Here is a 26,070-nt window from a genome sequence, read left to right on the forward strand (position 1 = left end):
GCGTTCATATGGAACCACACACACGCAAAGAATAGCCAAACCAATCCTAAGGCGTAAGAACACTGCTGGGGGTATTATAACCAAAAAAAGTGAGACGTGGCAGCCCGTTTATATTGGGTTTCATGGTCTGAGTTGATAAGGATGACTGACTAGGTCCCTTCCTCAAGGAACAGGTTTCACCAAGATACAAACTCGGATCACTGGATTCAGAGTCCAGAGCGTTATCCATTACACTACAGGTCAGCTGACCGCCCCACATTATTAATATGCTATAGAGCTATAGTGATTAAAAACAGCCTAGCACTGCTATACAAACAGACAAATGGAATAGAGGACTGGAAATAAAATATCAGAATTATGACCACTTAATTTTTGACAAAGGAAGCAAAAACACACTTTGGTGGGGGAGATAATATGTTCACTAATTAGTGACAGCAAAGTTGGATATCTACTTGTAGAAGAATGAAACTAGTTCATCTCTTTAACCTTGTACAAAAATAAATTCAAAATGGATCAAAGAATTTACAACCTGAAATGCTGGAACACCTAGGAGAAAATGGAATACCAAGTGTTGTTGGTGCAGACAAGAACTTTCTGCATAGACCACCGATAGCACAGGAACTGTCCCTACTCATCAACAGGTTTGACTACATGGGAATAAAAGTTTCTGCACAACAAAGGAAACCATCAGAGCAAAGAGCCCACAGAATGGGAGAAGATCTACCAGCTAACTGCAGACAAGTGACTAATACCCAGAATTTACCAGGAATCCCAGAAAGTAGATACCATGGAAATAAATCTGCCAACAAACAGAGCAGTGAATTAATTGAATGGATATTTAATGTGTTTAACATCAGGGAAATGCCAAATAAAATTACCACCTCACCCCAGAATATCTCTCACCAAATATTGGAGAGGATGTGAAGAGGAACCTTAACTCATTGCTGGTGGAAGGGCAAGTTAATACAGCCGTTAGGGAAATCAGCTTGGAGTTTTTTCAAAAAGTTTAAATAGAACTTATATGACCCCATTGTTTTGTTTCACTCCTAGGAATACACCCAGGATCTCCAATCCTACCTAAGAGACATTTGCACCAACATTTTTATTGCTGCTTTATTTACTATAGCAAGGAAACCAAGTTGTCTATCAACAGATGAATCAAAGAAAATCTGGCACATATATAGAATGGCATACTCTTCAGCTCTAAAAAAAAAATAAAATTTTGAGGGAAAATGGATCGGCTTAGAATATATATTATTAACCAGGGTCACACAATCTCAGGGGAAAAAAACAAACTAGTTTTCCTCATGTGGATCATAGCATATAAATATGTATGTATATGTATACAGACATGTAAACAAATGTACATGTGCGGGGGCTGAGAGATGGCTCAGAGGTTAAGAGCACTGACTGCTCTTCCAGAGGTTCTGAGTTCAATTCCCAGCAACCAACCACATGGTGGCTCACAACCATCTGTAATGAGATCTGGTGCCCTCTTCTGGCCTACAGGCATACATGGAGGCTGAACACTGTGTATATAATAAATCTTAAAAAAATTAAATGTACATGGGGGTGTAGTATAACATGTAGAAAGGGAAACAAAGGGTGAACATTAGGTGGTGAGGAAAGACTAAATGCAAACAATGAAGAATGGGCAGGTGAGTCATGAAAGAGGGTATAAAGTTCATTGTTTCTCTAGTTGGGTGTTTTGGCTTTGTTATTTTGGTTTTGGTTTATTGAGACAGGGTTTCTTTGGTGGTGTTGACTGTCCTGGAACTCTAAACCAATCTGGCCTCCAACTCACAGAGATCCACCTGCTTCTGCCTCCCGAGTGCTAGGACTAAAGGTGCGTGCCACCACCTCCTGGCTTGTGTTTTTAGGTTTTGTTTTTGTTTTTGTTTTTTTTTTTTAGTTTTTCGAGACAGGGTTTCTCTGTAGCTTTGGAGCCTATCCTGGCACTAGCTCTTGTAGACCAGGCTGGCCTTGAACTTGTGTTTTTAGTTTTAACTCTCATGGATTTTTCACTTTTTGTGGCATGTAACTACATAAAAGTGTATTTAAAAGTGTAAAATCCAATATGCAGTTCCATTGAGGTGTAGAGACTTTATACCTGGTTAATTTGACTGTGATTTTCTTTTTATTTGCAAGTTCTTTATATTAAAATAAAAATAAATAATTATTGAGATTGGTGAAGTTAAGCAGAGTTTATGTGAACAAAGCAAAACATGACTTGGCACCTGGTACAAACAGAGGTGGGAGGAACACAATTCCAGACAAGCCCAGGCTCAGAAGACTTAGGAATGTGTCAGCCAAAAGTTCATTATAGGGTGGATAAGGGCACATTGATAAATGTCTATGGTATTTCATTCTTTAAAAGTATATGAAAATCTGTGGATCTAAATTTTTGGAAAACTGATAAAATTTAATTAATCTTTTTATTGGGATTACTGCTTCAGTGAAGTAAAATTGGATTTTACACTCTTAGATACATTTTTATGTACTTACATGTCATCAAGAAATGAAAACTCGAAAATAAAAACAATGAATCCCAGAGCAAAATATCCTAATTTGGTTTTAGATTACAAATGCTGAAACATGCCTAGGAAAATGACATTTCTAAGGCCACACAGCTAAGTGGCAGCCAATTACAGCTCCGGTGTTTTATACCTTGACCTTGAACTTTCTGGTTCATAGAGAACAAAGCTCCAGCTTTTTATTTCACCCCCAGCAAGATCAGCAGCATCTTAACTAGCTCAGGTTGTGGAACTCATTGTCTGAAGCTAACCACTGCGAATTATATACCTGTTCAACTAGATTCAAATGGGACGTACTTCTAAGACCTCCTGTTCCCTCCAAACAGGCTGTAAACAGCCACTTAATCTCAGTATGAAACTGAAGTTGCCAGGGAGCGAAGCAACTGTTGAGAGATCAATAACACACTAACAGGATTTTTATTGTGCTTTAAAATGATTGATTGCAAAGCTCTTTGCACTTGAGCCATGCCTTCATTCATTCATCCATCCGGTAAATATTTATTGAGGACCTGGCTTTGTTTGATTTGCCAAAAAAAGAAACTAGAGTACAGTCGTTGACTGCATTCCTCTTTGGACAGCAGCTTTTCCTTTTTGGAGTAGCAATGGTAAGTAAGATAGTGTGGAGGAAAATTAGCCCTGTTCAGAAAAATCACAAGAGTGTAATATTCCCACCCATTCACCTTCCTTCTCCACGTTAAAAGTGGCACCCCTGTTAGATTCTTGGAGTGTGGGGTTGTAGATAGCTGTATGCCCAGAGCTGTTTGGTACCCTTGCATTTCTGGGCTAAGATTGCGGTCAATTTCCCTGGGCTCTAACAGGCAAAGAGAGCTTGCTTTGTGTGTTCAATCCAGCTGAACTAGGTTTGTTCTGCATTTGGGGAAAATGACAAAGCACTACTCTTGAGCCTGCCCTTGTCGTTTTCACCTACAAGTCCTCCAAATGCCCAGCTTCATCCCTCTGCTCCTGACATCTCTCTGAGTAGATGTAACATGGCATGTTGGCCTCTCCCTTTGCTTCCTGCCCCCCTTGGCGATGCTCAGTTTCCACATCCCTGTTTTCGGCCTCAACTCTCATCCATTTGCAGCCATGGTTCTGATCGTCTTCTATAAATCGTTCTAAATGAGAAGGGAGTAAGGTTGTCTTTCTTCTTCTAATAGAAAGAATCCTTAATCAACATTTTGTTGAAACCTAAGTGCTACACAAGTTAGGAATTGTGTAGAATTTGATGAAGTAGGGGGCTGGAGAGATGGCTCAGAGGTTAAGAGCATTGCCTGCTCTTCCAAAGGTCCTGAGTTCAGTTCCCAGCAACCACATGGTGGCTCACAACCATCTGTAATAGGGTCTGGTGCCCTCTTCTGGCCTGCAGGCATACACACAGACAGAATATTGTATACACAGTAAATAAATAAATAAATATTAAAAAAATAAAAAAGAGTCGCTGATCCTGAAGGGACGGCATAGACAGGGCATGGCCAGGTCTGTGGAAAGATGACCAGTGATCAGCGGGCTTTAAAAAAAAAAAAAGAATTTGATGAAGTAATTTGATGGAAGCAACAGTGACTCAGACAGACGACATCTGTTTAGCCAGGTGACCCTAACAGCAGGCCAGTTTAGTGCTGGTAGGAGTCCACAGTCAATCAACAGACACCAGGCCCAGTCTTCAGAACGTTAGAGAAAAGATTATTCCCCGATACTTGTCAGAGTGGGGTAATGTGACCTTTATTGGGGGACATAGAGACCACTGCATCTGGGTCTCACAACAGTAGATGTTGGGTGCAATAACTATTACTGCCTTAGCAAGCGACAAAGTGTGAGGACATCCTGAGCAAATCACTAAGAGGGGGCTTAGTGTTTTAGATGTTTTATAGCTGTTTTAGCGGTATTCTTGGTATTCTTGTGGAGGGCCAAGGTTTGATTTCCCAGCCCTATCATGATTGCCCACAACCACCTGTAACTCCAGTACCAGGGGTCCATTGCCCTCTTCTTGACTCTACTGGCTCCTGTATGCACATGGAGCATAAAAAACGCAAGGCTCACTCACATACACTAAAATCAATATATCTTTTTGGTCACCAAGGAAACATCAGAGGGTTTTATTCACATTAAAGCTTGCGTACTGCTTGCTTTCTCACGCTTTGTCATTCTGAAAACTACAGATACAGCCATAGCCCAGCACTCAGGACACTGAGGCAGAAGACAACGAGTTTGAGGCCAGCTTCCTATATAAAGATCCTGTCTTAAAAATATAAAATCTTGGCTTGAGCCTGCATTAGTGTAACGTATGTGTGTGATATTCAGTTCCCTCTTGATGACTCTGCAGGTGGCTGAAATAATGGTTTCTCTATTTAGATATCTAAAGAGAAAGCCATACGGCGTTTGACTCCAGGAGATCTTAGTAGATCGATGAAGGAGAGAGCTGGTCAGATAGTGGTATTTGTTTAGATTGTGGATATTGAAAATGACATTTTGCCTTGTAAGGGGTTGTGGGGAGTAGGTAATGTAGAAGTCTGGCTTCTTCAGGGTTCACACACAAATGCACAGGGAATTCTGCAGGTTTCCCCAGTCCCAGTAGTTCTGGGAGGTACTGGCAGCTGAAGCTGGGGACATTTGCACAAGTTTCCCCAGGTGCTGGCAGATATACCCCTGCCTCCACTCACACCTTTGCCTCTTTGTCAGGAAATAATTGCCTAGCAGGAATTGCCACTAAATGTAATTGTCCTATTTCATGGTTGTTTATAAGAGGTATTTGCAAGGGTTGACCCAGATGATGTAATTTCAGACCCAGAAATAAAAGTGGTCACATCGTTTTCTTCAGTGTCTGGAAAGATGGCCAGATGAGAAGATGCTGTAGGCTTTAGCTTGGCTCAACAAAACAACTATTGCTTCATCTGGCAAAGGCGAGTGAGGTCTAATTTAGTTTATACTTTGAATGAATGCACCAGTGTTATTTAATACAAGCCCTTTGCCAACTGCCAGCTTGTTACTTGGTACACAAGCGATTTCATTTTAAATAGTCGAAGCAGAGTCATCCTTACTTGAAACTTCTGGAAAAGAGTGAGTGTATGGTGCTGCCACTGTTGGTGATGACTGTCCCTGCTTGTCCTCTTCTGTCTGTCATTAGGGAGAAGCTGAGGTCCCATTACAGCCTCAGTTACCACGGAGACAACAGTGATGAACAGCCACACAGCTTTTACCATCTTCCCTGCTAGGGCAGTGACTCCATATGGAAGGGAAATGGGCCCAGCCCTCTGCCTGTGTATGAGAATCCGGAACCCCTAGCTGGGCCTTGGGCCACTCCAGAGGTAACGCTTGTTGAAGTAAATCTTAGCTATCTATGTACCTGATAATGCAACCATCATTTCCTTGTCTTCCCCCCTCCTAATCTCTCTCTCTCTCTCTCTTTCTTCCTTTATCTTTTTTTCCCTTTTTTCTTTCTTCTTCTTTTTTTATTTTGGACAGGCAAGTGATTTAAATTCTTTCTAACTCCTCTGAAACTGAAGAAATAAACTCATCAAATCTTGACCTAAAATTTCCTGCTACTAAGTTTTAGATGATCATGGAAATAGATTTTGCTGACTCTTAAACTAGGATTGGAAAGGATTTTTGATTAGCTAAGGGAGACCTGATGAGCATTTAGAAAGGTATTTTAACCCTGATTAGTGATGTGTTGTTTCTAAGTCCCCTCAAGATGTGTCTGCACCTCCATTCTCATTCCCTCTCAGCTTGGAAGAAAGTGTCCTTGGAATGAATTTGTCTTCTCCATGTCTCTTCCACACGCCTGCTAGCCAAATTGGTTGAGCTTTCTTTCTGCTGTGGATAGGGATGAGGCTTCATTTTTATTATTATTACTGTTTTGTTTTTTAACTTGCTTATACTTTCAGCTTTTTTAAGGAGAGACTTCCTTAACACCCCCCACCCCCCTGCCAGGACCTGGGTGTTGTAGCTCAGTGGGAGAGCTGATGCAGAACATCAAAGAGCCCAGTACCCAAACCAAACCAATCAAGCAAGCAAAACCAATATCCCCTTACCCCAGCCCAGTGTTTGGGAGGTGGCAGGGCTTCCTTTTTACCAGATACTCTGTTTGTATGTTTTTTTAAAAGTTGCCCTTTGGGGCTGGAGAGATGACTCAGTGGCTGATAGCTTTGGCTGCTCTTCCAGAGGACCTCAGTTCAGTTCCCAGCACCCACATGGTGGTTCACAACCATCTATAGTGGGATCTGATGCCCTCTTCTGGCATAAAAGTGTACATGCAGATAGAGCATTCATTTATTTATTTTATATATCTATATATACATATATATACATAAATATATCTATATATGCAAAATAAATAAATAAATCCTAAAAAAAGTTGTCATCTGAGGTTTGAATTCACATTTTGTTCTGGTTCTTTTACCCTCCCTGTTTGGTGATTGCCTGTATAACTTTAAGAAAACAGATACAGATATTCATGGTAATCAACTTTGGAAACTACTTTTGTTTTCTATTCATGAAAACACTACAATAATTAATAGATTCCTTCTTTGCCTTACTGACCCTTTCCTTTGTTCTAACAGTTTGTTTTTATTTTTATTTATTATTATTATTATAATAAACTAAAGGTGTAAGCCATCACACTTAGCTATTTCTATTTTTTAGGTTTGTTTTTTATTTTGTGTGCCTGTTTTATTTTTCCCTGTGTGTGTGTCTGTTCGTCGTGTGTGTGCCAATACCCATGGAGGTCAGAGGAGGTTGTAAGATCCTCCAGGACAAGACTTACAGAAGGTTGTGAGATGCCGTGTGGATGCTGGGGGTTGCCTGAACCCCTTCTCTTAAGGACTACTGGTGGCTCCTGGCCAGGGACCCTCATGTCACACAGATGCTCTCCCGGCAGGAATTTTCTGCTTCCCAAACTCTTTAGAATTCACACTTCTCAGAGTGAGGTAGAAAAGGACGGAACATGAGATCATGTTAAGCTCAGATTCTGGTGGCTTATCCATCCATCAACAGGAAGAAAAGACGTAGCTGGAGTGCTGACGTTTGTTACTGAATCATTTCCTTCCAAACCAGGGCATGTTCCAGAGTGAAGAGGAGACTGCCTTTAGGGAGATAATGTATCTTCCCTTCCAATATTATTACTTATTACCAAGGGCAGTTTAAGTTCACTGGTGCCAGGACCTAATGTAGCCTTTCCCAGCTGGGTGGTTCATGAAACAGCTGTATATAGTTAAAAGGAAAGGCATCTTGTCGGGTGTTCTGTTTTGCTCAGGTCAGTTGAAGGAAGGTCACTCCAAGATGTATTCAGGCTCTGTCTCAGCAGGGAGGAACCGTTTCTACAGACTGAATCCTAAACAGCCGTGCAAAACCATATTTATTGATTGTTACACAATTGTAAACCGAGTTCCTCATACCAAAGCCCCTGATATAATCTATACGTTTTGTGAAGGAAAAGTCACACCTCTGCCACTTTAGTCCTTACTGTGCCCTGTTTGCAGAACCCAATAATGCAGGATGCTCCAGGTGTGCCAGGACCGTCTTGTGACCAGAGTCGTGTAAAGGCCGTAGAGATGCTTCAGAAAAACAGCTCTGGAGACAACAGCAAACAATCACTGTTTTCCACAATGAGTTCTTCAAGGTCTAAGTACTTCCAGAAAACAACCACTTCATTCTAATGTTCACACTAGATACAAAGATTCTACTAGATTTCTGCTATGGTGTGTAAAGCTGGGGATGCCCCCTAACCCTGAATAAAGTACTTAGCAGGCAAGCCAGGAGACAAGTTCAGATGCCCCAGCACCCAGGTAAAAAGCTGGGCACGGTGATGCACATCTGTGATTCCAGCATCAAGAGACAGGAGGCTCTCTGGGGCTGGCTGGCCTGTCAGTCCAGCCAGATTGGTGAGCTCCAGATTCTGTAAGAGACTTCGTCTCAAAAAGTAAAGTGGGGAGAGAGGATGGAGAGACAGGTTAGTAGTTTAGAGAACTTGTTCTTACCGAAGACATGGGTGCAATTCTTAGCACCCACATTGTGGCCCACAACCATCCATAACTCCAGTTCCGGGAATCTTCTCATCATCTTCATTGACAACAGGCATGTATATGGTACACAGACATACATGCAGGTAAAACGTGCATATGAATAAAAGTAAACACATTTTTAAAAATAAAGTTCAGTGACCAAGGAAGACACCCAGTGACCACGGAAGACACCCAGTGACCATGGAAGACACCCAGTGACCATGGAAGATACCCAGTGACCACGGAAGATACCCAGTGACCACGGAAGACACCCAGTAACCATGGAAGATACCCAGTGACCACGGAAGATACCCAGTGACCACGGAAGATACCCAGTGACCACGGAAGATACCCAGTGACCACGGAAGATACCCAGTGAGCATGGAGGACACCCAGTGACCACGGAAGACACCCAGTGACCACGGAAGATACCCAGTGACCACTGAAGATACCCAGTGACCACGGAAGATACCCAGTGACCACGGAAGATACCCAGTGACCACGGAAGATACCCAGTGACCACTGAAGATACCCAGTGACCACGGAAGATACCCAGTGACCACGGAAGATACCCAGGGACCACGGAAGATACCCAGTGACCACGGAAGATACCCAGTGACCACGGAAGATACCCAGTGACCACTGAAGATACCCAGTGACCACTGAAGATACCCAGTGACCACGGAAGATACCCAGTGACCACTGAAGATACCCAGTGACCACGGAAGATACCCAGTGACCATGGAAGATACCCAGTGACCACTGAAGATACCCAGTGACCACGGAAGATACCCAGTGACCACTGAAGATACCCAGTGACCATGGAAGACACCCAGTGACCACGGAAGACACCCATGTCAGCTTCTAACCTCCACATACATGCATGTGTACATGAATACAGAAACAAAAATGTCCCTGTGTGCCACCCCAAAGCCAACACAGTTTGGGTTAATCAACCAAAATCTATGCTTGAGATGCTTCTGGGAGTTACTTTTCTCATTTGGTAAAAATGTGGTTGATTGCTTCACCGCTAGGCATCCTCTGTGACTTTGGAGGTACCTAACCTGCTGGTTTTTAGCATAGCCCTAGGTGGTGTCGGTGGGAGGGGAGCTTGGGGGGGTGCACAGGAGAATGTGTTCCTGGAAATATTGCAGATTGACTTCTGGAGAAAGGCCAGTGTTAAGGTGGAGAATGGGCCATCTGATGCCGGAATAGGAAGTCTGTCCAGCATGGTAGCCAACACTAGGGAGGAGGAAGCAAGAGGATTAAGAGTTAGAGGTTAGCTTGGGCTACACAGTGAAATCCTGTGTTAAGCAAGACAACGCAAAGAGCCAGATGCCAGGAGTCTCTGCTGTGTGAATCCTGGGCTCTGGGATTCTAACAGTTTCTAGAAGCTCAAGAAGGCCAGAAGCCTTCGTCAGCCTCATGCTCCTTCCTGAAATTTCTCTTGTGATCCAGTTCACCCACCTCACCATTCAGGGAGGTTTAGTGGTTTTGATATTTTTCAGAGTCAGGTTTTCTATCCCAAGAAAGCATCTGTGATGTTAAATCTTTGTGTCTATTCCCATTTTCTTTGTAGGAAACCCCAGCCCCAGCTGGAAATGAAGAGGAAGAACTTCTAGCAGGTAATGTAAACCTTGAGCTGCCATGGTTGAAGAAAAAGAAAAAGGTTATTTCTAGATACCTCATTCTCTCAAGTTGCTAGAAACTGAGAGATCTGACTAGAAAATTCCATTGTAGATTGCTTAAAAATTCTCTTTGGAGATGTGTCCAGTCTGGGGATACTGGTTTCTGTGCGGTCTAATAGGTGCCCTCCCCCCTCCCTGCGACTCCTACCCACCTGATAAGTTTCTCTGCAGACCAGTTAGCCAGATCAAGCCAGACTGACAGGTATACTGAGCATAGCAACTCCCAGGTGGGTTCTTTAGTCCTAGAGATCGAGGCCAGAGAAGTTTAGCACCCAGGCCAGGGCAGGAAAGTTTTAGAGATTGTAGGAAAGGGGTGATGATGTGTCCACCACAAGCTGGGTTTGTGCCCAAGTATGGTCAAAAACTGAGTGCTTAGGCAGGGACTTGGGCGGCTAGGGCAGCATCAAGGAAAGAAGTTAAAATAGTCGCCAAGAATGTGGAGCTGGATTTTTTGATGCCTTTCCTTTGTTCGGAGAGTATCTGAGCAGCAGGATTTGGAGAGAGAAAGAGAGAGGGAGAGGGAGAGAGGAGGAAGAGGAACAGGGCTTCCTGGACCATGCAGGGTTGAGCTGGAGGCTCCAAGCAAACAGGGTCAATGCAGCAGAGTCTCCTCCCTGGACCTTTGCAAATGGAAGAAGATATGACGCTGTTTTCAAGACTGGTTTCCTTCATAAGTTAGACTTTGAGGTTTGTTGCAGCTTGAGTGTGGCCCCTGAAGTTCAAGTGCTGGCAACCTAACCTCCAGCACCACAGTGTTGAGAGGCAAGACCTTTAAGAGATGAACAGGTCCTGAGGCAGAGCAGTTCACTCATTGTGGGAATGGACTCTTAATACAGCTGGCCCAGCCGTGTATCTCTTCCCGTTCCTTCCTCTCTGTCCCCTTGCGTCCCCTCACTTTTACCATCCACAAGCGGTCAAAGCACCCCTTACTCTTGGGCTGCTAGGATTTAAGTCAATGCATTTTGCCTGTTGTATGAGTGTCAGTGCAAGTGATTAAGGATTACACTTCAGTTTTGTGTGTGAGAGCTGAGATGGCGCATGGGACCTTTCCCTCACCCACATTTTATTTTTTTTAAGAGAAAAAGCAGGTGGTAGTTTCTGTAGCTATGGCTTCCTGGTGCCCCCTCTAGGCCATTGATTGCTGGGGACCCAACAAGTGTCTCTGGAGCGACAGGCTGGACAAGACTTCTAAAATTTTCATTGGTTCGGAAAAGAACAAAGTTGGGCCCACAGAAAGTTTTTGAATGTGTCATATTTGAGGAAGGGGCGGAAATACTTTGTCACAGAAAAGAGAAAGGGAGATACGGAGAAATGGGCACCACTGCCTATTGGTATTCACAGGAAAGATGAAGAAGCGGGCACCATGTCCTACTGAGCCTGGGCTAGGCAGACCCATCCTTGCCTCTGTTATCCTAACGAAGGGAGCAGGTGATTGTGTCCTGCGGCTCTGGTGGTCATCATGGAGTTTGCCTGCTTGTTGTTTCCCCTTAAAAGACATGAAATATTTGTATTAGTTGTTCTAGATGTTCATCCTTAGATTTACACAGGAACAAAAGGTGCTCATTTCAGCTCTCAGGGGACTTCTTTTGGCTTAAAATGTGAACCTGCTACTCCTGCCTTCATGAGCTACACAACACACAATGGGGACATGCAGCAAGCTCTGTGTGGCAGTGTGATCATCAGTCTCAACACTCAGCCTGGGTTACATAAAAACACTATCTCCAAAAATCAACACAACACCTTTCCCAATACAGACTGTCAGGGTTCAAATCCTCCCTACTAGTTCTTCTCTCCCAGACCGATTACTGTCTAGTTGGTTTCCTTTCTGTAAAGTGGATTGTCATATCTAGCTCAGAAGAGATGCAAGTGTGACATCTGAAGAGCTCTTTGTGTCCTCACAGCACCTGGCACACACTAACCACGCCAGGGGATAGCTAGGTCATAGGTCAAGAGGAGCATAGCTAACTAGAAACCAACACAAAACACCAGCTTCCCAAGAAGATGAGTTTAAATTTTTAGTAGGCAAACTAAAGAGAAAACCGAAGAGATGGGAAACTTGAGTGTTCACTGTTTTCTATGTGACAGTCCCAGTGTTCACGGATATAACTGTCTACCTAGGTGCCTGTGAATCTCCTTGCCTTGCATTTACTAGGCTTGCTCATCTCACTCCTAACCACAGGCTAGAGGAGAGAGAGGGCGTGCTCACACCTAAGTGTGTCATATCATCCCAATACCTCTCCCCCAACCACAACATGTAAACAAAACAAACCCTGAAACTGCTTAACTGCACAGGAAAGATGCCTAGAACTGAATTTACGAAAAAAAAAAATTCAGCAAGTTCAGGACAAAAGGTAGAAAGATTGCAGTAGATGGGGTCTTTGTACATATTTCTGGTTGGCCTGGAACTCACTCTATAGGCCAGGCTGATCTCAAACTTGCAGAGATTCTCCCTGCCTCTACCTCCTGAGTGCTAGGATGAAAGGCATGTGCTGTCTCACCTAGGCTGGAGTTTCCCAGCCCTGGCTACATGGCTTGCCTGGGTGGCTGGAAGTCCCAAGCTCAAGTTTCTCAAAAGAAATATGGCTCAAAAGGCTAAGACTCAGACAGCACAACACCAACCAGCTGATGCGAGGTGATGGCCAACAGGGGCTGTATTAGTCTGCTAGAACTGCTCTACCGAGGCGCCACAGACTGGGGGGGTCTTAGACAACCGAAGCTCCTCCCACCAATTTTGCAGCCCTGGCCATACATCTCTGACCACCTCCAGTCTCTGATTCTCTCTTCTGCACTTGTAGATGGTATTCCCTTGCGTGCTTTCACCTGATCTCTTCTTGGTGTTGAGAATAAAACTGAGGGAGTAAGCCCTGCTTCCTCCTCACTCAAAGGTATCAATCCTCTCAGACCAGGATCCTACCCCATGACCCACTCCAACAAACTATCAAAACCGGTGCTAAGACCTCAGTATGTGAAACACAGCATTCAGTTCCCAAGAGCCTTGCCAAGGAATAGGAACCCATGGGAGGCAAATTATGGTCCTGGGTGCATTTAGACTCGCAAAAATCACAAAGCAGCACAAAGAACTTCTTGAGTTACATTCGGTGCAAGGAGAAAAAAAAAATGGAATAACTTAAAAAAAAAAAGTGACTTTGGAGCTCCGGGAGCCTCAGGAAGCCTGACCACTTGGATGGAAAACCCAGGTACAGTTATTTATGGTCATGGTATAACCTTATCACGGGTCCCAGGCTTTTGAAAGAGGAGGCCAGGTTCTCCTCTGCTTTAGAATTCCTTGGTCCACGAAGCTCTTTCACTCTTGTCGGGCTGTTTGGTAAGCAGACAGGGACCAGTACAAAGCATCCTCTTGGGGTCTCAGGCCAGCGGCTCCAGTCTCATACCTTTCTCCTAAATGGAATCCCCCCAAACATCTTTGGATTTCTGTTTTCCTCCATCTCCCTTCAACTGTCTAGACTTCTGAGCCTGATGACGCCACTTTTACAGTTTGAATTGTTGGTTTCAAGTTTTGGTGGGAGGAAACAGAATTCATTCCCCCCCCCCCAAATACCTTTTGTTATTTTCTGTGTATATTCATTGTGCGTGGTATTATGCTATGTAAAGAGTATATATTGTACACTGAGCATATTTCCCCAAAATAAAAATCTTAGCTATAATGTCTGTAATACATCCACTGATGCTTTTTTTTTTTTAACAAAGCCTCTAGTTTTCAGTCATTACCAGTATGTGTTATGTGAAACTGTTTTTCTCATGTCTGTGATTGGCTTCTGCAGACCCAGACCTTCATTTGAATATTGAAGAATCAAACAAGGAGTTCATGGCAGAAAGCGAAGAACTGTATGACTCCCTCATGAGCTGTCACTGGCAACCTCTGGACACCATCCTGTCTAACATCCCCAGTGAGCCCCACTCCCACCCCCCAATGTGAAACAAGTGTTCACCATGCCCTCCAGCTGACCTGTTAGTTGTATCTTGCTTTGGTTTTGAAGGGAAATAAATCCAGAAATTTATCAGATTATGAATATATTATTAACTTTTTTCCTAGCACTAGGATTACACGCAGAGTCATGTGGGTGTTAGGAAAACACTCTACCACTGAGTTATGCCCCCGCCCTCAGAAACTGTATGTAAATATCAATTTCTGGGACTTCAGTGAGACTGACAGGATGGAATATGATGTAAATAAAGATTACCAGCAGCCATTCCAGGAAGTGTGTTATCTTAAGTCAGTTCCGGAAGAATTCACATGACGGACAAGGCAGAGGTTATGATATGACATTGGAAGATAGATTTTATAGAGATGGGTTGAGCTCAAGGGTTGGCGACCTTTGCCACTGCCTTTTCCTGACTTCACGCAACAGTAATCTCGTGGGGAGAAATCAGATGCACACAGGATATAAAATTTCTCTTGCATCTAGTCTGGCAAATGTCAGTTAGAACTAGATGCTCAGTCTTCACTGGCCCCCAAACTGTTTAAGGAAGTTGGTTTAACAGTAAAAGACAAGGGAGAGTCACTCAGTGGAACAGAAAGATTCCACAGCCTGATGGGTTTCCTAAGATCAGGGAACTGGGACTTTATACAAGACAGTTGTGAAGCTTCGGTGTGCATCAAGGCTGTGTTTTTGAAGTGGGAGCGGGGTGGCTGGAGAGATGGTTCAGTGGTTAAGAGCACTAGTTGCCCTTCCAGAGGCCCTGGGTTCAATTCCCAGCACCCACGTGACAACTCACAACCACCTGTAACTCCAGTTCCAGGGGATCTGATGCCCTCCTCTATCCTCTATGGGACCAGGCATGTATATGGTGCATAGACATACATTCAGGCAAAACACATTCATATAGTAATTATAAAAACTCAAATAGGTTTTATTGTAGTGCTCCGGTTTATTGCTTTGCCTCAGACTCTTAAGGGAGACTCCCTGGGCTGAGGTCATAAACTTGAAAGCTAAAAGCACCTGCTTAGGAGGGTTGCTCAGACCACAAGCAAGGGGGTCAGTACCTTTCTAAAGGTACTTAACTTATGCTAACACACACTGCTCAGGCCTTAGAAAGACCCACCGGAAGTCTGGTGGGCTGTAGCCGCTACAAACAAAGGCAGGGGCAGGGCTTCCCTACCCCACCCTGTCTCTGTTTGCCAGTTGAGGCAGACGCTCCTTCCTGTAAGGATGACCTTGAGCATCCCCCCCCCCACCTCTGCCATAAGATGCCCGTGGCACTCTTGCACCTTAAAGTGACTGAAGTGTCCCCAGACATAGCCACCTGCCCTCCTCTAAGAAGACTAGAACAGGCCGGTGATTACCGGGCTCCAGGAAGATGTGTTCAGACTGAGTCGGAAAGCTCGCTCTGGGATTTGACAGTAAAATGAAAAAGACACAGACACAAATCAGCAGGGCAAAGATTTGAATTTAGTCAAGTAATTCTTTGTTAGAGAAATGACCACAAATCTATACTGTTTCCATATGTGTTTTAAAGGAACAACCAATTTAACCTCATTTACATCTATCTTGTGTGTAAATGAAAAGGAGGGCTAGGGATATGGCTCAGCCAAGTGCTTGCCTAGCACGCATGAAGCAGGGTTTGATCCTCTTTAAACGGGATATGACCATACATCCTTTCCTCCCAGTGCTGGAGATGAAGGGGGAAATAAGGCAAACAGTCTCTTTTGGTGGCTGCTCTTTGGGTTGGGTTGAGTTTTTGAGACATGGTCTTGCTATACAGTCCAAGTTGGGCTCAAGGTTGTGATCTTTTTGCCTTGGGTTCCCAAGTGCTTAGAAAATAGAGCCTTTTAAGATGTGGATAATGAAGCTAGAACAAGAGAAACTTTTCCCTCTTGGCTTTTTGAGTCTCACTGTAATATTGAGTGGGAAGTATCACTCCCAGCCTGCCAAACGCTTTGGGCTTGGACTCCAACTCCCAGCCTGCCAAGCGCTGACCCCACAGGGTATTTAAACTCGCGCCAAAAAGAAAAACACGTGGTTTGGGGTTTGTAAGTACGTTCCCTCTGTCTTTCCCTTGCCAGGCTCTCCCGGCCACCTGGGATGGGCATTTAATTTGGCTTATCTGATCTGATTGGATTTCTTTGCGGGGCGGAGGTTGTCTTAAGATTTTTTCCTAACAGATGGAGGTCTGCACATCGTATGCAGCTCAGGCCAGCCTGGAGCCAGAAGCCGAGCTCATCCCTCTGCCTCCTAAGGCTGGGATTATGGGTGTAAAACCCCACACCTGGGTCCAGATAAGTGCTTTTCACTCTGTAGGCCATCCTGTTTTGCTTCGCTCTTGAAGAACAAATGTTTAAGGAGACAGAGAGACAATGGAGCCACACTGTGTTCTAGTAAAACTCCACTCCCAAACTAAGAAACCTTGAGTGGGTAGAGAGGATCCCTCGGAAGACAATGGCCAGACAGTAGCAACAGTCGATGAGAAGGGATGGTTTCAGCTAATGGAAGCATTGGTGGCTGCAGAGGAAAACAAAAGCCAGCCAGCCCATGGTTCTGGGGGAGGGGGAAGATTAAGCTTATTTTAAATTTGACACTCACAGGTGTTTCCCTGCATGTATGGCTGTGCACAGAATAAATGCTTGGTGTCCACAGAGGCCAGAGGAGTTGGGAGTTACATTTTGAATCACCATGTAGGTGTTGGGAATCAAATCTGGGTCCTCTGGAAGAGCAGCCAGTGCTCTTAGCTGCTGAGACATCTATCCAGCCCCTCATATGTGGAATTTAAGGCAAGAAGGAAAGCTTCATTATATTTACCCAGTGTGTGCCTGGACTTTTAGAGACATTTTCTTCATTATTAGCAGAAGCTTCAAAGCAATGCCATTAGTACTACTTAGGCTAAGCTATGAGTTTCCATTATTTATTTGCTGCATTTTTATATTCCATTTATCTTTTCTTTGAATTAATATTTTATATGGTTGGAGTACATTTTTGAGTAATCATTTAATAAATGTTTTGGAAGTGGTGCAAACTGCTCATGGTTTTCATTTTCATTCTTAAATTATAGATAAATATAAATTTAAAGTAATTTCCATTACAACTTTGCTTTGGTCACTGTTAGTATCAAGTGCCCCTAATGAGGAATTTGGCACCAATGAGATTTTTCTCTTTTCCAAGGGATACATTCTAGTCTGTCTCTTTAGGATCTTTGTAGTTTTCTCCTTGTCTTTGAAAGCATGGAATTCACTAGGAAGTATGCAATGTATGGCTTTTTAAAGAATTAATATGCTTGCCCCTCAATGCTGTTTCCAATGAGAAGATTCAATTTTTCCTCATTTCTTGAAAACGATTTTCTCACCAGGTGGTGGTGGCACATGCCTTTAATCCCAGCACTTGGGAAGCTTAGACAGGTGGATCTCTGCTCTGTGAGTTCGAGGCAAACCTGGTCTACAAAGCTAGTCCCAGGGACAGCCAGAGCTGTAACAAAGAGTGGTGCAGGAGAATTGTCTGTATTCTGTCAATCGTATTATAAATAAACGCCGATTGGCCAGTAGCCAAACAGGAGAGTATAGGCAAGACAGGAGGTAGAGGCGGTGCAATGAGAACAGGAATATTCTTAATGGGTCAATACAAGCTACAAGAGCTAATGGGCCAGTTTATAAGTTATGGAGACCTCTGTGTGATTTTCTCTGGGACTAAAATGGCTGGGGGACTGGGCAGGACAGAAACCCCAACAAGCCAGCTCCTCCTGCTACAACAGAGAAACCCTGTCGAGAAAAACAAAAAAAAAATTATTTTCTCAATGCCTTTGAAGGCTCTTGTCAATTCTTATTGACCCTGGGATCTTTCACTCTGGGAAAGAAAGCCCCCAAGCCATGGTGACAGGAACCAGGGCTCAGTTTCTCTAAGCAAATATCTGTTTTTTAGTCTGCATGGCTCTTCCTTCAAGCTTCTTGGCACTCATATAGTTTGTCCCTTTCTGGGTCTCAGAGGCATCCATCAGAGGCAACCCTGCACACAGCCTTGAACATCCAGATGTAGCTTTGTTGGTAACACCTACAGCATCACACCTGATGCCACAGGCCCTACAGTGCTTTGGGCCCACTTGAAATCAGTATGTCTTACTCATCAAACTTGGCACATACTACAACTTGAACCTTTTCTTCGTGGCTGCTCACAGTTTCCCTCTGGGTAGAGCAAACTGCCCCCAGTCCTCTGACTGACAAGAGTCCCAACAAGAACCGTTCATCTCTACAATCATGCAGGCATTAAGGAGTTCCATTGTATCATCTCTTCCCTCCTAAGGTATCCCTGGACCACAATTGTGCAATAGTGAATGTTCATCCTTTATATTGTTGATATGCACATTTTGATAGAGGGCTCTTTCCACATTGTGTTTCTTGACAATTATAAGAAAGCTAGGAAATATCTTATGATTTACTTTTATTTGATCAACTTCACAAACATTCTGGTTATTTCTAAAGTGAAAAAGTTAACCTAGTTAACTGTATTCATGTCTAGTTGTTTAGGAAGTCACATAAGAATGAGAAGAAACAAATAATTTCTTGAGTTCTAGATAGGTTAGAGAGTGTCCAGATGTCTCTACCCAGCCTTGAGACAATCATTTGGTCAGTCTCTGTCTTTGAAAAAAGGAAGAATAGTCAATGGACTTTGCAGAAAAGAAATACATTAAAGAATCGAGTGAGTCTTTCTCTGTTCCACTAGCCAGTTCCCAAATCATGACATGAAAACTTATTATTAATTATGAAAGTTCAGCCTATAGCTTAGGTTTGTTTCTAACTAGCTCTTATAACTTAAAATTAACCCATTTCTATTAATCGACTTTTTGCCCTGTGGCTTTTTTTTAACCCTTCTTTCATGCTATATGTTCCACTCCCTCAATGTCTTGTTAGCATTCTCTCTTTTCTTCGTCCCAGAACTCTCTCTGCCCCAAAGTCCCACCTAAACCTCCTGCCCAGTTATTGACTGTTCAGCTTTTTATTACACCATTCACAGCAATACACCTTCACACAGTGTAAAAATATCTCACAACAAAAGAAGGGGTAATTTACATCCTGATACTCTGGCTAGGGATGTAACTGGGTGGTAGAGCTTATGGTTAGCATGCACAAGGCTATGTGTTCTACTTCAGACACTAGCATCAGGAAAGGAAATTCTGGTGTATCTCCATGTTTACTAGTGTTAAAGACTCAGAGGAAGACCATACCAGAGCTCTGGGATTAAAGGCGTGTACCACCACAGCCGGTTCTTTACAGTTGTCTGGTTTTTCACTCTCAGCTCTTCATGCTCTCTCTGCCTCTACTGTCCCCTTTGCTCCCACCTCGTCATTTCCTCAGACTGTTCAGCAGCCTCCTGGGCAGCTGTCGAATGGCTGGGTTTCTCCAACTCTCCCAATGAACAGAAGTTCTTCTGTGACTAGAAAGGGGGAGGGGGACGCCACACCGATCACAGCAAACCTCCCAAGCAAATGTAGGTTTGTGTTGCAGCATTCACTACAGGATCCTTTTAGAACCCATCCCAGCAGTATGGGAAGCGCTTTCTCTCGGGCCCAGTAGATATGGCTACAATGTTATTCTCACGGTTACAATGTTATTCACACGGTTACAATGTTATTCTCACGGTTACAATGTTATTCACACGGTTACAATGTTATTCTCACGGTTACAATGTTATTCTCACGGTTACAATGTTATTCTCACGGTTACAATGTTATTCTCACGGTTACAATGTTATTCACACGGCTACAATGTTATTCAGCGTTCACTAAGGCTGGTTGTCACAGCAGAACTTCTGGTGCTGTTTAAAATAGCCAGGCCTGCCTCTCCCAAGGACTGCTCGCTCTTCCTTCAGCAATCAGAGCAAGCCATGGTGCTAGCTGCGCAGTGTTTCTAAGAGTCCATGGAATGTTCCAAACAGCTGGTATTGGCACAAGAGTAGTTAAGCTGGCTAATTAACTGAAAGTCCTTTTCCAGAAGGCAGTCAGGGAAGCAAGACTCAACCACCAATTACGAAGTCATAGCGCCCCTCCCTACCCCACCATGCATGTATAAAAATGAGCATCAGAAGCAACAAGAATAGAAGTTATTGTATTGCTAGCAGGGATTTTCTAATTAATTAATCATTTATTTTTATGTGCATTGACATAAGACTCAGAGCCCCTAGAACTGGAGTTACAGACAGTTGTGAGCTGCTACGTGGGTGCTGGCAATTGAACCCAGGTCCATCTAGAAAAGCAGCCAGTGCTCTTCACTGCTCTCTCAACCATCTCTCCAGCCTGCTGCTAATAGGGGTTTAAACAGATATTAAAGAATGATTCCATCGTAGCAATGCTAACACCTGCCCAGTGCCCAGGGGGAGGTGGGTTCCTCTCTCAGTCTGGCCCTCATTCTCTACAGACATTCAGCCACGTACTGCATGACTGCCAGCGGGAGCTTTCTTGTTCTTTGGCAGCTCCTGTGGTGTTCAACGTGATTCCGGAACTTGTAAATGCAAATTCTGGCGCTTCATCTAAGACCTACAGAATCCAAACCCCTGCGGGGTGGAAAGATGAGACACTCAGGTTCCTTCTGTGGAGAGGATCTTGATGCATCCTCACTTTTAGTAAACCCCATTGAATGAGGAAATGCATGATTTTAATTTAATTATTAATCTAGTTTTAGAAATTTAGATAAGTAGTTCATTTGAAACCTTTCTGTAAATATGGAATGAGCTGGGCCTAGTGGCACACTCCTGTAATCCCAGCTATTTTGGAGGCTGAGACAAGAGGATTGCAAGTTCAAGGCCTGTCCAGACTACACAGTGAGTTCAAGACCAGACTGGGCAAATCAATAAGATCCTGTCTCAGAGCTCTTTAAAAAAAAATTTCAAAGGGCTGGGATCTGTAGTAATAGGAGCAGCGGGGCTGCATCCCCAGCACCCCGGCCGCCCACATGGCTAGCTTATGCCCAAAATAACAACACACAAACTGTATTCATTTAATCACTGCTTGGCCCATTTTTATCTAGCCTCTTCTAGGCTAATTCTCACATATTAATTTAGCCCATTTCTAATCATCTGTGTAGCGCCCCTAGGTGCGCTTACCGGGAAGATTCTAGCCTATGTCCATCCTGGGTCGGAGCTTCATTGCGTGCGTCTGCCTGGGAGCTGGGAGCATGGCGTCTCTCTGAGGTGTCTGCTCCCAAGAGGAGAGCTATGGAGTCTGAGTTCACTTCCTCTTCCTCCCAGCGTTCTGTTCTGTTTACTCCTCCCACCTATCTTCTAACCAATGAGGGCCAAGCAGTTTCTTTTTATTTAACCAATGACCTTCCTCCATCAGGGATCCATCTTAGCAGTAGTGTGTTCCCATCGGTACAAGGCCATCAGTACAATCTCCAGGACTCAAAAGAGGAAAGGTAGTAAATGCCAGCCTGACAATGCTGTAGGCATGCAGCTCCCACACTGGAAAGCCAGCCAGCTACAGACAGGAAACATTCAACAACAACAACAACAACAAAAAAAACATTTTGTCTGCACTGAACATGTTCAGACTTCTGGTCATTGTTCCAGAACCAGACAGGGTGGCGACGACTTACAGAGCATTTGCTTGGTGTTAGGTGGTATAAGTGACTCCAAAGATGATTTAGAGTGTGCAGATAACAGTACTTGTGGGTAGAGGCAGAAGGATCCCAAGTAAGAGGCTAGCCTGGGCTATGGAGCAAGGCCCTGTCTCCACAGCAAATAGAATATATAGGCGAGTACTGCTACTGCTTCCTCTTAGTGCTCAGATTGATCTAAAACTCCCACTTGGGACTCACGTGAGCAAGTTGCTGACCTCTTCTTTCTGGGACTTTCTGAGAACAGTGTGTAGAGAAATCTTCACTTTCTCTTTCCCTCACACGAGCAGACAAGAACTTTTCCTTTAACCCCCCACCCCCCCCAAAAAAAAACAAGAGGAAGAAAAAAAGAAAAGCCAGGTGGTGGTGGTGCATGCCTTTAATCCCAGCACTCGGGAGACAGGGGCAGGCAGATCTCTGTGAGTTCAAGGCCAGCCTGGTCTGTAGAGTGAGTGCCAGGACAGGCAGAGCTACAGAGAAATCCTGTCTGGAAAAAAACCTTTAAAAAATATGTCCTATCTAAATGTAAAATGAAAGGAACAGAGAGTGAAAAGTCTTAAGGGAAAAACAGTTGGCCATTCTATATTATGGTTGTCTTTTATGGTTTCCAACCAATGAATTTCAAATGTCTACACCAGTCTCTAGGTCACTTTCTTCTCTGAATAGGGCTCCTCACCGTCAGTAATGGAGAAGTGGTACTTTCTTTGCATCCAGTTTTGGATTTGCGCTGTGGAGTAAATTATTAGAAACCACAAAATTGCTTGGGCTCTGTGATGCTGTAGAATACTAATTTAAGATGTGTCGAGGGGTGCACCCACACACTAAGACAATGGGGATGTTCTATTGGGATCTCACCAAGGCCAGCTGGCCTAGGTCTGAAAAAGCATGGGATAAATCCGGACTAGCTGAACACAGCGGACAATGAGGAATACTGAGAATTCAAGAACAATTGCAGTGGGTTTTTGATCCTACTGCACGTACTGGCTTTGTGGGAGCCTAGGCAGTTTGAATGCTCACCTTACGAGACCTGGATAGAGGTGGGCAGTCCTTGGGCTTCCCACAGGTCAGGGAACCCTGATTGCTCTTCGAGCAGATGAGGGGGGGGGGGACTTGATCGGGGGAGGGGGAGGGAAATGGGAAGCGGTTGTGGGGACGAGGCAGAAATCCTTAATAAATAAATAAATTAAAAAAAAAGATGTGTTGCATTCGTTTATGCTGTGGAACATTTGTTTAATGATGCAAAGATGTGTTGCACTCTTTTGTGTTGCATTTGTTTACCTCTGTGAAGCTGTGTTACTTTGCCTGTCTGAAACACCTGATCGGTCTAAGAAAGAGCTGAACATCTGATAACAGGGCTGGCAGGCAGAGAATAAACAGAAGCAGGAGAACACAAGAGAAAGAGTGAAAGAGAGCGAGAGAGAGCAAGAGAAAGTGAGAACACAAAAGAGGAATCAGAAAAGGAGAGGAGGACACAAGGGGCCCACCACCCAGCAACACAACCAGACAGGGAATAAGAAGGAGAAAAAGATATACTGAAATTGAAAAAAGATAAAACCCCAGAGCCAAAAGGTAGACAGAATAATTTAAGAAAAGCTGACTAGCTGGGCGGTGGTGGCACACGCCTTTAATCCCAGCACTCGGGAGGCAGAGACAGGCGGATCTCTGGGAGTTCGAGGCCAGCCTGGTCTACAAGAGCTAGTTCTGGTATGGGCACCAAAGCTACAGAGAAACCCTGTCTCAAAAAACCAAAAAAAGAAAGAAAAAAAGAAAAGCTGACTAGAAACACGCCAAGCTAAGACCGGGCAATCATTAGAAAGAATAAGTTTCTGTGTGTTTATTTGGGAGCTCGGTGGTGTGCACCAAAAGAGCATAGAGCAAATAAAAAAAAAAAAAGCAAACAAACCAACCTCACTGTGGTCATCAACCCTGTTGGGTAAGACATCTTCTGTTTTCCATTTCAATTCACCCCAAAGCACTGCCTGTCCTTGATCTCACAGATGTCATAACTACAGGCAGAACTATGGCTTCCATAGCCTGTAATCTACGACCTACCCTGCTTCCAAGGTAGGAGTTTGTCACTGTCAATGAGGTAAGTCCCTGATAACTTACCACAAAAGTAGTCCCCACAGGCCCAAGGACTTGGTAGACCTGGCAATAAGTTTTCATCAGTGGACTCAGTGTGGTCAGTCAGATCTCAGAGTCCTTCCCTGTCTCCACACCAGAGATCATCACAACACCAACAGCACATAGCACCCTCACTGAGAAAAACACATATGAGAGAAAAGTTCCTTTTTCTAATTTTTTAAAAAAGATACTTTTATAATTATGTACATATGTATGTGTTTGTGTGTGTGCACACACATGAACATCTGAGCCTATGCACAAAGACTGGAAGAAAGCACCAGGCACCTTTCTCTACCACTTTCCACTGGCTCCTTTGATGCAGAATCTCTCCTTGAACTTGGGGATCTGCTAAGCTGAAAAGCAATGAGCCTGAGAGATTCTCCTGCCTTCACCCTTCTTGGAGCTGGGGTTACAGCCATGCACAGGATGCCCAGCTGGCTATGTGGGTGCCACCTATCTGAACCCATCTTCAGGATGGCATAGCAAGTGCTCTTAGCCACGGCCGTCTCTCTAGCTCTTCTTTTCTAAGTCTTACAATGATTTAATTTCCCTGTTAGTCTAGCTACAGTACCGTGTCTATGCTGACTCGAAGACTGATGATGGACAGCCTTACCATTGCCTTCAGAAATCTCACTTTTTAGAAGAACATGTTCAGGAGCTGAGGAGATGGCTCAGCAGTTAAGAGCACTGGCTGCAGTTCCCGGCACCCACTCACATGGCAGCTCACAATTGTCTGTGACTCCTGTTCCAGGGGATCTGACACCCTCACACAGACATAAATATGGTCAAGACACCGATGTACATAAAATACAAATAGATAAATTATTTTAAAAAATAATGTGTTCCTAGTAGAGCTTGGGTGAGTGGTTGTAACTGACTTTCGTGAAAATTGCCTCATGAGCCCTCTCATTCCTTCGCTGCTTCAGAACAGAACAAAATCCATGGGATCCTGATAGGCGTTTCAGACAGCCTGATCTTGCTGACGTCACAGGGGAGGGCTGTGGACTTTTGATATTTGTCCTTTCTTTCACCTTAGAGAAGTCTTCCTGAAGTGTGTAGATATGGACATGGGATTGCTCAAACAAAGCTTCCTGATACTAAGATGTTGTCGATGGAAAATTGACGTTCCAAAAACCACAACCTAAAGCTACTGTAGAAACAAAGGCTTTTCTTTTGGAGATGCTACTTGGTAGGTTTCTCATAACATGAGATGGTTCCCAATAGCATGTGATTTTTTTCCTCACCCTCCCCACTCTTTTCTTAATTTTTTCCCAGACTGTGTGATACTTAGGGAACCTGTAATGCCTTCCCCTTCCTGTGTGGAGCATGAGGCCCACATCCTAATGAGTAAATTTTCATGTTTTTGATTATGAAATACATACACAAAGATATATATGTATATATATACATACACACAAACATGCAGATATACATGGAATGTGTATGCCATGTTTACACATTTATACATATATACGTACACACACATACACCAATATGGAGAAAGGAGAGAGGAAGTCAGAGACGGGGCGGGAGGGGCTGAAGATTCTGTCAAGGTTGCACACTTTCATCTGAGTTCATGACTTTTACATAAAAAGACAAAGGTTCTTGAGGCCTGAGAATAGCAGATCTGTGGTTTTCTAGCATCACACTGATGTCAAACTCGATAATGGGACAAAAGGAAGTCTTAGGAGCCCATTTGGAATATGCTTCCAGGAGGCCGAACGATGGTTGCACAGTGGCGAGAAGAGGGGTGCCAGGAGGGAAGCAGGAGGCACATTTAGTGAGACCTGGCTTGTGGGGTGAGAGAGGGGTCTGGGTTACCTTGGAATATGTTTGACTTTAAGATCCCAATGGGACATCCAAGAGGAGGTGTTGAGACAAATTCCTCACCGTGCATAGCCCTATAGGCCAGGCTGTCCTTGAACTCACAAAGATCCATTGCCTCTGCTGGGCCTAAAGGCATGCCCACTGTTCCCAGTTCTTCCAAGGGCAGACACACATGTTGGAAGGGGAATTAAAGGTGAGCAGTTTTAAATTTGGGGTTTACTGCATTGAGGAGATGGCTCAGGGGGTAATAGCACTTGGTGTCAAGCCTGACCACCTGAGTCTCATCCCTGGAGCCCACATGACAACCTGAGTTTGATTCCTGGAGCCTGTGCTGGAAAAAGAGAGAC

General features: G+C 44.0%; 1 protein-coding gene across 1 annotated transcript; it reads left to right on the top strand.

Annotated features, from left to right (window-relative positions):
• The first annotated feature begins 1,643 nt into the window (after positions 1-1,643).
• On the top strand, positions 1,644-14,243 carry CUNH6orf52 (chromosome unknown C6orf52 homolog). The gene is given in 4 exon segments (XM_041632630.1): positions 1,644-1,658; positions 5,549-5,836; positions 10,110-10,155; positions 14,001-14,243. Coding segments are annotated over 4 exon segments (504 nt in total). The 3' UTR covers positions 14,156-14,243.
• The last annotated feature ends 11,827 nt before the right edge of the window (positions 14,244-26,070 follow it).

Source organism: Microtus oregoni, unplaced genomic scaffold (genome assembly GCF_018167655.1).
Source record: "Microtus oregoni isolate MIOR12 unplaced genomic scaffold, Mior012 000042F_ref0000377, whole genome shotgun sequence".
Lineage (NCBI taxonomy): Eukaryota > Metazoa > Chordata > Mammalia > Rodentia > Cricetidae > Microtus > Microtus oregoni.